The 12,638-nt window shown below is 48.0% G+C and overlaps 1 protein-coding gene across 4 annotated transcripts in view; it reads right to left on the bottom strand.

The window, feature by feature from the left end:
• LOC146811575 (uncharacterized) overlaps positions 1-12,638 on the bottom strand; it is a 90,013-nt gene that overhangs the window by 17,232 nt on the left and 60,143 nt on the right. For 2 of the 4 annotated variants that reach the window (XM_085618547.1, XM_085618546.1), the window contains exon 9: positions 1,190-1,282. The exons of the other annotated variants lie outside the window; for them this stretch is intronic. In XM_085618547.1, coding sequence (XP_085474673.1) covers positions 1,190-1,282 — 93 coding nt within the window. The remainder of the gene's footprint in view (positions 1-1,189; positions 1,283-12,638) is intronic. 4 annotated transcript variants of the gene reach the window in all.

The following is a 12,638-nucleotide window of genomic DNA, read 5'->3' on the forward strand; positions in this document are numbered from 1 at the left end:
GAAACCTACTTTGGCATGGCAGAAACAAATTCAAGCATGTGCCTGGATAATGGCAGTACACATACTGGTAAATCAGGCATGTATCAGTTCAGCACTGGTTTGAGCATGTGATTTCCTCCAGATGTTGCCATGAAACAAATAGTGCATGCAAAAATACCAGGACCGAGTTCTGCGTAGAACCTGTGATTACAAATCAGATGCAAACTGTTAGCAATTGACCCTGAATCCTAGTGTAATTTGTGTGGTACCCATGATCTGAAATTGGGCTCAGTGTGAACAAGATTTCAAATTTAGGATTGAACTCACAATGAGGCAGTGAGTCTACATAACACACTGTACTCCAATTTTCTTGTTTCAATATGCAATATTATTTTATTACACACGTCTATAAAGCACCCACACTACAGTGAGGCACATCAAAGCACTACAGGGGAGAGTGAGTTAGACTGAGTCAACAGAATTGATCCATAGTTGGCGGAAGGTGAAGCGCTGGATATCACCTGGATCCATAGGCAGAGGGTAACAAATATGTTTTCTATGCTTTTCCGAACTTCATTTTGTCAGGATTCTGTTGTTGGAGAAGCAGTAAGAGTTCCAGAGAATAGAGTGTCACATATGTAGTGATCCTACATTGAACAAACTATAACATGTTGTAAGGAGCGGTAGAAGGTTTAAAAGATGGAAGCTCCAGGGATCATGTTCAATATGAAACACACACCTTCAGAGCTTTACACTGGCTCACTGTTGCGAGTTGAATTTAGTTCAAGGTGCTCTTTATCATTCAGAAGGCATTCCATTTATTCCTGTGTCTCACTTCCAAATTTTCTCGCCACATCTTCATGTACATACTCGGAATATTCTGAGGAAATTCACTTATCAGTCCACATTTCCAAGCTGTCAGATTGGGAGGTAAATCTATCTTCATGCTCAGAGTAAAAATCTGGAAATCATTGTGTGGACACTGTGGTGTTTAGCTGTTGTGATACAGCTGCTATGTCATTTACCAAGTGATGTTTGATTATTATACTTAGACAATAGGTGGCACAGCTAATAACTAGGACGAGGTCCTATTGCTTTACTTATAAGACAAACTGGCACCCAATCAGGTGAAGTGTGGGTTTCGTGGGACAGACAATCTATTTGAATATGCCATCCTCTAATTTTAATTAAACAAGTTTGATTTACTCACTTGTTTGAATGTCAATATTTTCTATTCTCTCGCTGTCCTGAATGTCCATTGATTCAACCTCGTCCTCTTCTTTTATGAGCACTGAAAAAATTTCTGGAAAACGAATAGGTCATAGTATGAACAATGACATCAAGATTTATGATACCATTAGGCACAACATTCAAACATGATTGCAAAACTGGTATCTTAAGTCACTGTGCACAGTGGAAGCAATTTATGGGATTTGGGAAAGGTTTTTATCTTAAAGCTAAGTAATGGAACACATGTACAGGGACATCTCAGTGCCCTTATATAGATCGTTCCACCGATCCATTTTTAAACACCCACACAATTATTGTATTTACTTTCCTATGTCCTATATTACTGGTAAGTATATATATTTTTTAACTCTTTTTATTGTTAATAAAACACCGTCACAGTTTACATTTGAGAGAAATCATAAAGCATGGTAGTTTGCTATTCATTACACACAATTCCACAGCATCTTCTGAAGTATTCTTTAAAGTGCACACTGGAACATTAAGTTATTAGATCCGCCTTGGGCGTTTGTGCTGGTAACACAGGTGGCTCACATATGGTACCTCTATAGTCGTTCCATTTCCCCCATATTTGTATCCATTTTCTGGGGCATCCTCTTGTGACGTACACTGTTTTTTCTCGAAACATGGCCCAATCAATGTCCCCTTCCCATTCCCCCAGCGGCGGGTTGTGTGAACTCCCCACTTCCTTGCCACGTTCCTCTTAGAGAACATCAAGTCTAGAGTTACCCAGGTTTAATCCTTACTTGCCCAAGTCAGTCAGCTCCCATATTTTTAGGAGACACCGCTTAACATCCACTGTTATTGTCTGCTACAGAACTTCTCCCATACATGAGGTAATCGCCCTCCAATAATTCGCTATGTGAGGGCATTCCCACAGTACATGAAAAAAGGTGCCCTCTTGGCCACAACGCCGCCTGCAATTAGCGTCATTTCCATACCCAATCTTGACCAAAGCCGGCCCGGTTACATATATCCTGTGCAGTATTTTCAGCTGCACCAGTTTCAATTTTGAGGATATTGCCCCCTCCCTTGGGGATGCCAGCGCTTCTGTCCACTCCTCCTCATCAAGTTCAGTTAGGTCCCTTTCCCATGTTGCACGGAGCTGCAGGAGGGGATCAGGTGAACGATTTACAAGTTTTAGGTATGTCAGGGAAATTGCCTTCTTGGGCATGTAGCCATCCAGAAGCCTATCTTCGAGAGGAGAGGCCTCAGGAGGGTCCTCCCCCTTCGGGATTTCAGTGTATAGGGAGTGTTGCACCTGCAAGTATCTGAATCGCTCAGTGTCTGCGAGCTCAAACTTCGTCTACAGGGCCGAGAAAGGCATTAACTTTCCTGGCCCAGAACATAGTGCTCGTGTATAATTTCCCCCCGGGAGGAGCCAACTATACATGGCATAGCCAGGGTCCGTAGGGGGCCGGTGCGTGTAGTCGTTGATAGCCGCCAGTTGTGAAGCTCAGTAGTATTTTTTTATATTTGGCAAACCGATACCCCCATCATATCAGCTCCGCACTAACCTCGGAAACAAGATTCTCGGCCGACCATTCCTCCAGAGCAGCGTTCGCTGCGCACTTTCCACCTGTCCGAAATATGATGTGGGAATCGGGGTAGGTGAATTTTGTAAGACGTATAGAAACCAAGGCAGAGACATCATTTTAAATAATGCAGCTCTACACAATATTGATAACAGAAGAGACTGCCAATGTTCTACATCAGATTTCAGTCGCTGCAACGGTGGTAATAGGTTAGTACTATAGAATAATTTTGGATTTTTAGTGATAAAAATCCCCAAATATTTAAACCCCTCTGTCACTATCTTGAGTTAGAATTATTTCGGTAGGACTGGCGGTGTGCCCTGAAGCACGAAAATTTGCGATTTTGACCAGCTAATAGTGTACCCGGAGTATGTATCAAAATTAGTCAAAATGTTAAGGACTCTATGCAGGGATCTATTTGGGGAAGCCAAATACAACAAAATGATGTCTGCGTAGAGCGATATCCGGTCTTCCCAGTCAGCAGCCCAGTGCAGCCCTCTTATTGCGTGGTCTCGTCGGATCCAGCAGGCCAAGGGTTCTAATGTAAGAGCAAACAGCAGAGGGGACAGGGGGCACCCCTGTCTAGTCCCCCTGCGGAGACGGAACATAGCATATTTTTGGTTGTTGACTACTACTCGCGCTAATGCGTCAGTGTACAAGAGTCGGATCCAACTGATAAATTTAGGACCGAATCCCACTCTTTCCAGGTTGGCGACCAGGTATGGCCACTCTATGGTGTCAAACGCCATAGAGGCGTCTAAGGACACCACAACTGCATCTTCTAATATGGTGTCAGCCCTGCCCAGAACACCCTGTACTCTCCTTAAATTCAGGGATGTGTTACGTGACGGCATAAAGCCAGATTGGTCCAGATGGACCAGTTCCGGAAGGACATGGATCAAGCCGGTGGCAAACAATTTGGCCAATATTTAGGCCTCAGCGTTCATCAGCGATATGGGTCGGTACGACGCACAGCTGTCTTCTGGTTTCCCCTCCTTAGGTATAACTACCAGGGTGGCCAATCTATGGTCCTGGGGCAGGGACCCTCCTCAAGACTCTCTATGAACATTACTCTGAGGTAGGGGGCTATCTTATCAGGCCTTAATTTGTATAATTCTATTGGGAGGCCATTAGGGCCCATTGCTTTCTCAGTCTGGAGGGAACGAATAGCCTGTGCTATTTTGTCCGAGGCAATGTCTCCCTCAAACGAATTTCTGTCCTCATCCGCCAAAACCGGCAGATGAATTTCAGCCAGTAGTTCTTTAGTATCCACCTCTCGTCTGATGGACCTAGAAGTGTAGACCCAGTCATAATATCTACCAAACTCATCCGCGATGTCCTGCAGATCAGTAAGCTTTTTCCCGTTCGCTGCATTAAGTTCCATGACCAGTCAGATCGTTGCTTCTCTCCTGTCCAACCAGGCTAATAGTTTCCCGGCCTTGTCTCCCAACTCGTATACACTCCCTAACTTGTGGCTGAGCATGGTTTTGGCAGCTTCCCTCGCCTCGGACCTATATTCCTCTTGTGTCAAGTGGAGATTATGCATTGCATCGTTTTAAAGGCCTCCCAAAGGACCCGAGCCGAGACAACCATGACGTCATTTTCAGCAAAGTAGTATTCAATTTCCTGTTCTAACTTTGATTTAATTGCGGGGTTTCTAAGATGCCAGGGGCTAATAGGTGCAACCTGAGTACAGTCTCCCCTCCCATACTCCATGTGTAGCCAAACTGGGGAGTGGTCGAATATTCCCCTAGCTAGGTGTCTTATTTCATTGACATAACCAACCAGAGCCGCAGGGGCGAGGATATAATCTAGGCGAGAAAAGCTTTTGTGGACTCCAGAGTGAAAAATGTATTGTGTTTCCGTAGGGTGGTACACCCTCCAAATGTCAACCAGTCCCATAGCTTCTAGACAACAGGGGGGGGGTGTAGTCGTGAGGGAGGCATGTCCCTGGGGGGGTAGCGAACTAGAGTCCCAGAAAACATTGAGTTTAGACCTCCCCCTATTATCATCCTCCCATTGGGAAATGTAAGTAGTACCCTTCCCAGGTCTTTAAGCGTAAGCTCCTGCAATCCTGGTGGCAAGTACAGTGATAGCAGTGTCAATGCCTCACCCTCCCACTGTCCAGATACTGCCACATATCTCCCAAAATTGTCTGTGTAATCCTGGTCTTTTGCCATTGGGAAAGTACGTTTCTTCAAAATACCAACTCCCCTGGAGCCCGTCATGAACCCGGAGTGAGCCACCAATTGGTAGCCTCCTCCAGCTAGGGCCTTGCACATGTTTCCTATGAGGTGCGTTTTATTAAGCAATACTACTTCTTGGGCATGTCGCCTAAGAAACTGCAACATAATTCCTTATTTAATTTTGTCCCGCAAGCCATTCACATTCCAGGATAACAACCTAATCCGTTTCTCACTTGTAGTGCCCATGTCTTCGGCTATTCTGCGCTATTGGGGGAGGCACCCAGCCATGTCCCTGGAACACCCTTCCTCATACAATAGAACTGTGTGCAAGCTGTCGTGGTCTCAACACCAAGGTGCTGGCCACTGTGGTTCCCATGCTTAAATTCGCTACTTACAATTCTGTGACAAACTGACAAATGAATAACAACCCTACAAAAACAAGACTCCCAACACCCCCACCCTGTTGCCCTCTCTGCTCCCCCGCACTCTGGGCTCGAAACTGCCCATGACCCCAATAGTGCAGAGTGCCTGTCGCCCTAACCAAGAAACCCAACTAGAAATTGGAGGGGGAAGAGGTAGTGGACTCCTGCCCAACACACCCCCAACCGCTACTATCTGCTCCCTATTAACCATAAATGGACATGCATCACTGTTAGAATCCGGGTTCTCTGGTTGGCACAGGTAGGTACTTGTGACAAGCAGGGAACCTTTCCTCTAGTCAGGGTAAGGGGTTACACTCCTAAAATAACCCCTGCTCACCCTCTAGGTAGCTTGGCGCGAGCAGACAAGGCTTATCTCAGAGCGTTATAGGTTAAGCATTTGTGAACACATACAGTAACAAAGTGACAACACTACAAATGGACACCACACAGGTTTTATATTAAAAATAAGGATTCTTTATATAGAGTTACCACAAGATCATTAAACTACAAAAATACACAATACTGTTACTTTAGATGGTAGACATTTGCTTAGTTCTCTTAAGTTCTTAAATGCGACACTTTAAGTCAATGTACCTTTTAGATGCGACACGCAGGGCAACGAAAGTGTTGCAACGATGTTGATGCGATGAAGTTTTTGGTGCAAAGAAATAAAGACGTAAAGATCTTCCAGATGCGTTACGCTTCTCCGAGGTTGCGAGAAGACTTGACTCGATGCGTCAGCTACAGCGGCGTCACCCTTTACGCGATGCGACGACAGCGGCCTTGGCAGCGGCATTCTTCTCCGACGTTTGCGAGACGCTTCCGCTCGATGCGATGTCGCACCAGCGACACCCCTTTATGCGATGCGACGACAGCAGCTCCGACGGCGGCACGCTTCTCCGTGGATGCGAGGCGCTTTTCTTGATGCTGTGCAATGCGACAGCTACTTTGGCAACACGCTTCTTCCTCGATGCGAGACTCTTCTCTCGATGCGGTGCGATGCGTCAGCTACGATGGCTGCGATGGCGACACGCTTCTTCGGCGTTGCGAGACACTTCTTGGATGATGCGAGACGCTTCCGCTCGATGCGATGCTGCAGCGGCGACACACTTTATGAGATGCGACGACAACAGCTCCGACGGCGGCACGCTTCTCCTTCTTGAGTCGCGCTCCCAGCTCCTTGCGACACGCAGTCCCTCAGAAGGCCTAACAACAGCAGCAGGCACTTCCAAAGAACTTTGGGGAGCTGGGGGGTGAAGTCTGTTATTCCTGAGACTTCAGCAGGAGGCAAGCTCTATTCCAAGCCCTTGGAGATCTTTTTAAGCACCAGTTAAAATAAAGTCTTTGTAGTCTTTCTCCTCTTCTTCAGCAGCAAGGCAACCACTGCAGGCCAATCCCCCAGGTCAGGGACAGTACTCCTTCTTACAGCTTTCCCAGTTCCTTCTCCTCCGGCAGAGGTTATTCTTGTCAAGCAGGATCTAAATTCTTTGGAGCAGGGTCCCAATACTTATACCCCTAATTCATTTGTTCCTCTGGGGTAGAGGGGCCTTTGCCCAGTCCAAACCAGTTCCTGAGCACTTTGTTGACATGACTCTGACTTTCTATTCAGGGTGCAGGGCAGAGACATCAGCTGCTCCACAGGAGGTGGAGCCAACATTGTGGTGGCAGAGCACAGCCCTATTCAGAGTCCAGGTGCACTCCTCCCACCCATTTGGATGTCAATCTCTCTATTCACCACCAGGCTACCTAGCCCTGCCCCTCTGGGTTTCCCTAGCCCTGTCACTCACACAAACCAGACAGGCAGATACACATCATAGCAGAGGCGGGCTGAAATGGTTAGGCAAGCAAATACCAACTTTCTAAAAGTGGTATTTGCAAACACAGAATATTAAAATAAACTTTACTAAAAGATGTATTTTATTATTCTGAGTTCAGGCATACTAAAATTGATTTTCTACCATGTTCCCTGGGTCTGTTAGGATCATATGATGTAACAATTCTAAGAGCCCATTCTGGCCTATGGGAACAGGTAGCCTTGCAATAGTGAAAAACGAAAATGGCTGTAATTCACTATTAGGACATGCCACACACATAAGGGCTTGTCTTACCTTATGCTTACAATTCACCCTGCCCTTGGGCCTACCATAGGGGTGACTAATATGAAGTTAAAGGAAGGTTTAGGGACTGGAAAGTGGGTGCACTTGCCCAGTCAGCATGACAGTACCAGACTGCACGCAGGTTCTGCAATGGCAGACCTTAGACACATTTTACTAGGCCGCTTCTGTGGGTGGCACAACCAGTGCTGCAAGCCCACCAGCAGCATTTGTATTTACAAGCTCTGGGCACTCCTGGTGCACTTTACTGGGGTCTGACAGTAAACCAAATAAGCCAATCATGGAATCCAACCAACATATACATTTTAAATCGGGAGCACTTGCACTGTGGCACTGGTTGGCAGTGGCACAGTGCTCTGAGCAGCTCACACCAGCAAAACACATGAGGCACAGCGACAAAAAGTGGAAGGGAGACTCACGCCAAGGTGCCAGGTCTAACAATCACATACAAATATAATCAAATAATGCAGAAAATGTTCACTTGGCCTGCTCAGCGCAGCGTCTCGGTTCATCCGGCGTCGTTAGAGGCAAGGGTAACGGAGAAGTCCCTTCGAATGCGTGGCAAAACAGTCCCTGGCCAGCTCTAATGTCCACGGCTCATCTTGCATTGTGAATCTTCGCTGGACTCCGGCCCTCCAACCATTCTTGTACTGAATCCGGCCTTTCAAAAAACCAAGTCTTGCTGTCCGCTTCTACTCGCAGCTTAGCCGGGAATAACATGGCATAACAAATGCCTTTATCCCGCAGTAGTTTTATAACGTCTAGGAAGGTGCGATGTTGGCATTGAACCGCATTGGTAAAATCCGGGGAAAAGGATAGTTCACTGTTGTCGATCTTTAGAGGAGGGTTAGCACGTGCCTTTTGAAGAATACTGTCTCGGTCCCGGAAAGTAAAGAGTCGCGCCAGGATAGGTCTTGAAGGGGCACCGGGTTTAGGTCTTCCTCCTGGCACTCTGTGTGCCCTTTCAACTGTAAAGAATTTCAACAGCGTTTTGGGACGTAGGTGGTTCATGATTAGGTCTTCCACGAACAGGTCCGCGGCTGGCCCCTCAGTTTGTTCAGAGACCCCAATAATTCTGACGTTGTTACGTCGTGCGTGACCTTCATAGTCATCCAGTTGAGCATCCTATCTTTTTTGCGCCACTTGAGGGTCCTTAATTTCTTTACCCATTCGCTGGGTGTCACCACTGAGTTTCTTAGTCACCCCTTCCATGGTCTTCACCTTTTCGCTAGTATTTTTCAAATCGGTCCAGAGCAATGCCATTTCAATGGATATGGTGTCCATTTTGTGTTCCAGCGAGGCAGGCACCCCCGCTATGGCTGCCATTACGTCCGCCAGTGTTGGCTCTTCTTCGGATGGCGCCGACGACTTCTCTGTCTCCCTCCTGGATGCCCCCTCCTGGTCGCATCCTTTATGAGTTGTGAATTTATCCAGCTTCATCTGAAGCATAGACCTTTGTCCCTTTAATCCCGACATGATGCAGTGGCATAAACCGAGTATTGACCGCCCGCACTCTGTATTCAGGGTTCACTCTCCACTCACCGCGCACCAAGCCAAACACCCAAGAGGCTTCCAGAGTACCGTCTCGCTAGGACTGCCAAATATATGATGCACTGACCTCAGCGTGCCACAGATGTCGAAGCTTGTATGTATGCCTCCCTCCAGCGAAGTATACGCCAACCAGTGGCTATCAGTTGTGAGCCACTATCCCCAGTTTGTGTGTACTTCGCCTACTGTGGCTTTGGACCCGGGTCTCTAGTGCACAGAGTGCAGTTTCTTAAGAATGTGACCAGACTTTACTGCTCTTAAGGTGAATAATGCCGCGGCTCACCCACCCATCGATCCTGATCCACTGCTGTTGGGTAGGGCATTGATGTAGGAACCGGCCGCCTCAACCGGAGATCGCGGCACTTGTGGGCTTTTCGCCCTCAGTGGTGGACAGCGTATTGGACAGCGGTCCTGCCAGTCAGCTTCTTACAGGGCCGCTGTGCGGTAGGTGGGCCAGGAGACGCAGGGCCGCGCCACGGACTGCTATTGTTCCTCTCTTCCCCACGGCAGTCACTCCGGTAAAGTGTCTGATGGCAGGAGAGAGGGAGGGGGGAACCAACAAGAGAAACGTCCTAGAGACCCCTGTGCCTGTGGGCGTCCGGATGTAAGATTTTGGACACGGGCCTCCGGGGCGCCGCCACGACCCAACAACTTAGGCCGCCCTTCACAGAGGTCCCGGCTGGCTGCACAATCACTCGAGCCCGGGGTTCATGGGCCCGATCTTCACTGCATTCCAATTCAGCCCGGAGTCTATGTGTGAGCATTTCGACGATCGTTTGGAGGGAGAAAACGGACATTGTACGGATATTACGGCAGTTTTAGGTCGTCGGCGTCAGGAGCTTCACCGCCTCGCAGCCATCACGCTCGGCGGTAAAGCCACGTCCCACTGGTAAATATTTGTATTGGTTTTCCAAACAACACATTCCGAGCAACATAACCAAAGTTGTGGCTTTACCATTTCAGACAATGCATTACATAGGTTGAGGAACGATATGCAGTGAGACTAGTGTAGTCTCTTGTCAAGGATTCATGCAGGTAACAATAATTTAAATATCCCCACCAAGTACTCCACAATGCATGTTTCATAGAACATTCTCTGGATTGGGGCCAATGCACACACTCCTTAAGGGATTTGGAGATCACTGTAAAGTAAAGAACCTCTGTATCAACACCTCAAATACACAGTAAATGATCCTAAATTACAAAAGCAATTTAAGGAATACATTTAAAATTTATGGAATGCAGCTGGATTGCATGAATCATTTTGACTAAATGGGGGTCAGAATTGATGCAAAAATGTCCCGTTCCCCTAACTTTTTAAAAAAATGTGAGATAATCTGGAGCCAATATACCAACGCTGTTCTAAGATTTTCTAAGTCTTTGGGTCGTAGATTATTTGCCTCTGCTCTCGAGGCATATCAAGCACAGGACCGTAGCTGCTGGGCCCTACAAGTCTGAGCTGTGGCTGCATAAGAAAGTCTTTGGTATAGTGAGATCTGAGAACCAATATCTACAACGCCTTCTTCATCTTGGACGGGGGACCCCAATGGATACTCTAAGGTTAGAGATGGGTCTTATTCCTGTTGGCCAACATTTGGCACTCGGACTAATCTTGAATTGGATTAGAATTTGGACGAAGCGATGAGCAACTACCTCAAAATCCTGTGTGAGCTAAGGTCAAGCGCCAAGTCAACCAAGTTACCTTGGTACAACCATGTAAGCTGCCACTTTGAACTCTATAGGCTTCTCGGAGTTTTGATCCAATACTGAGAGCGTGTCTGCAATGAATCCGCAGCTTGTAAAAGAGAAGCTTCGGGACTACATTAATGCTTATTTGAGCAGCAAATTAGTAAAGCGCTTCCAGGTTTTTAAACAATTTCCTTTGTGTGAAAATTATTTGGACCAATTATACCCATGAATTTAAAGAATATGGTATATCCGATTCAGATTAGGGACACTGCCAGCTAAATCTTGAAAGCACTAGTGTGGTTTGGGCTTCGCCAGGAAGCCGAACCAACATGGTGCACGCAGTGTGAGCTTCCGCTCCAGATGAGCTGCCACAGCACTTATCCAGTGTTCCGAAGGTCCGTCAAGCACACCCACTGGCCACAGAGTGCAGAGGCAGCTGGTGAGACAGGCGACCCCGAGGACAAACTATCTCTTGTAATCAAACCTGATCCACTGCAGGGCTGGGCACCCAAGAAGGTGAGCAGATCTTCCGAGCCACAGATGACGCATCCAGACTCCTGCAAAGGAATCAAAAGGCTTCCAGATGGATATGGTCTGGAAGGCCGGCGACTGGCTAGTGTAGATCCCACAGGCAACCACAATCATGGGGAGGGGGAACCTGACTTATCATGGAAGGGGAATTGACAGGCTCACACGAGGCTAGTAATACCTGGGAAGGAACACCCGCTTACGGGCGTTTGTCGAGGCCATGGAAATGCTGGAAATCTGGCAGTAGGCCCACTCTATAGAACACGGGTACTCATAGTACGGCCCGCGGGCCGTCAGCGGCCCGGCAAGCCTTCCTTGGCGGCCCGCGGACCTTGCAGACATAGTGCCTGTGCCCTGTGCTTGTCAGCGAACACCGCCGGTTGCAGCAGCGCGGAGCTGTGAGGCCGGGCGATTCTTTTAAAGGCCATTTACTTGTTAATGAGGCTTTGTTGTATTTCACCTCTTCTTAGCGCCCCTGCATCTCCCCTCTGATTGAGTGGAGATGCAGGGGCGCTAAGAAGAGGTGAAATACAACAAAGTCTCATTAACAAGTGAATGGTCTTTAAAAGACCTGTGAAGTACTTGGGTGCGGCCGTGTGCGTTCCCTGGAACCGTCTCAGCGCGGGGTGAGGTGACAGAGGACAGCAGGGTGAGGTGATGGAGGGCAGCAGGGAGTGAGAGCAGGGGGTGAGGTGACAGCGGGAGGAAGACAGAGTGCGACAGAGGGAGGAAGAGGGAGGGAGAGAGAGGGAGAGGAGGAAGACAGGGAGAGGGGGGAAGACAGGGAGAGAGAGAGGGAGACAGAGGGAGGGGGAGGGAGGGTGGGAGAGGGAGGGAGAACGGAGGGAGGGAGGGAGACAGAGTGAGGGAGACAGAGGGAAAGAGAGAGCAATAGAGAGAGGGAGGGAGACGGAGAGAGGGAGAGAGAGAGAGGGAGGGAGGGGGACAGAAAGAAAGGGAGACAAACAGTGAGTGAGACAGAGGGAGGGAGAGAGAGGGAGGGAGACGGAGAGGAAGGGAGGGAGAGACAGAGAGACAGAGAGAGGGAGGGATAGAGAGGCAGGGAGACAGAGGGAGGAAGGGAGGACAAAGGGAGGGAGGGAGGGAGACAGAGGGAGGGCGGCAGACAGAGGGAGGGAGACGGAGACAGAGGGAGGGATAGGGAGGGAGAGGGATAGATAGATAGATAGATAGATAGATAGATAGATAGATAGATAGATAGAGAGGGCGGGAGACAGAGATAGATAGATAGATAGAGAGGGCGGGAGACAGAGTGAGAGATAGATAGATAGATAGATAGATAGATAGATAGATAGATAGATAGATAGATAGATAGATAGATAGATAGATAGATAGATAGATAGAGAGGGCGGGAGACAGAGTGAGAGA

Source organism: Triturus cristatus, chromosome 7 (genome assembly GCF_964204655.1).
Source record: "Triturus cristatus chromosome 7, aTriCri1.1, whole genome shotgun sequence".
NCBI lineage: Eukaryota > Metazoa > Chordata > Amphibia > Caudata > Salamandridae > Triturus > Triturus cristatus.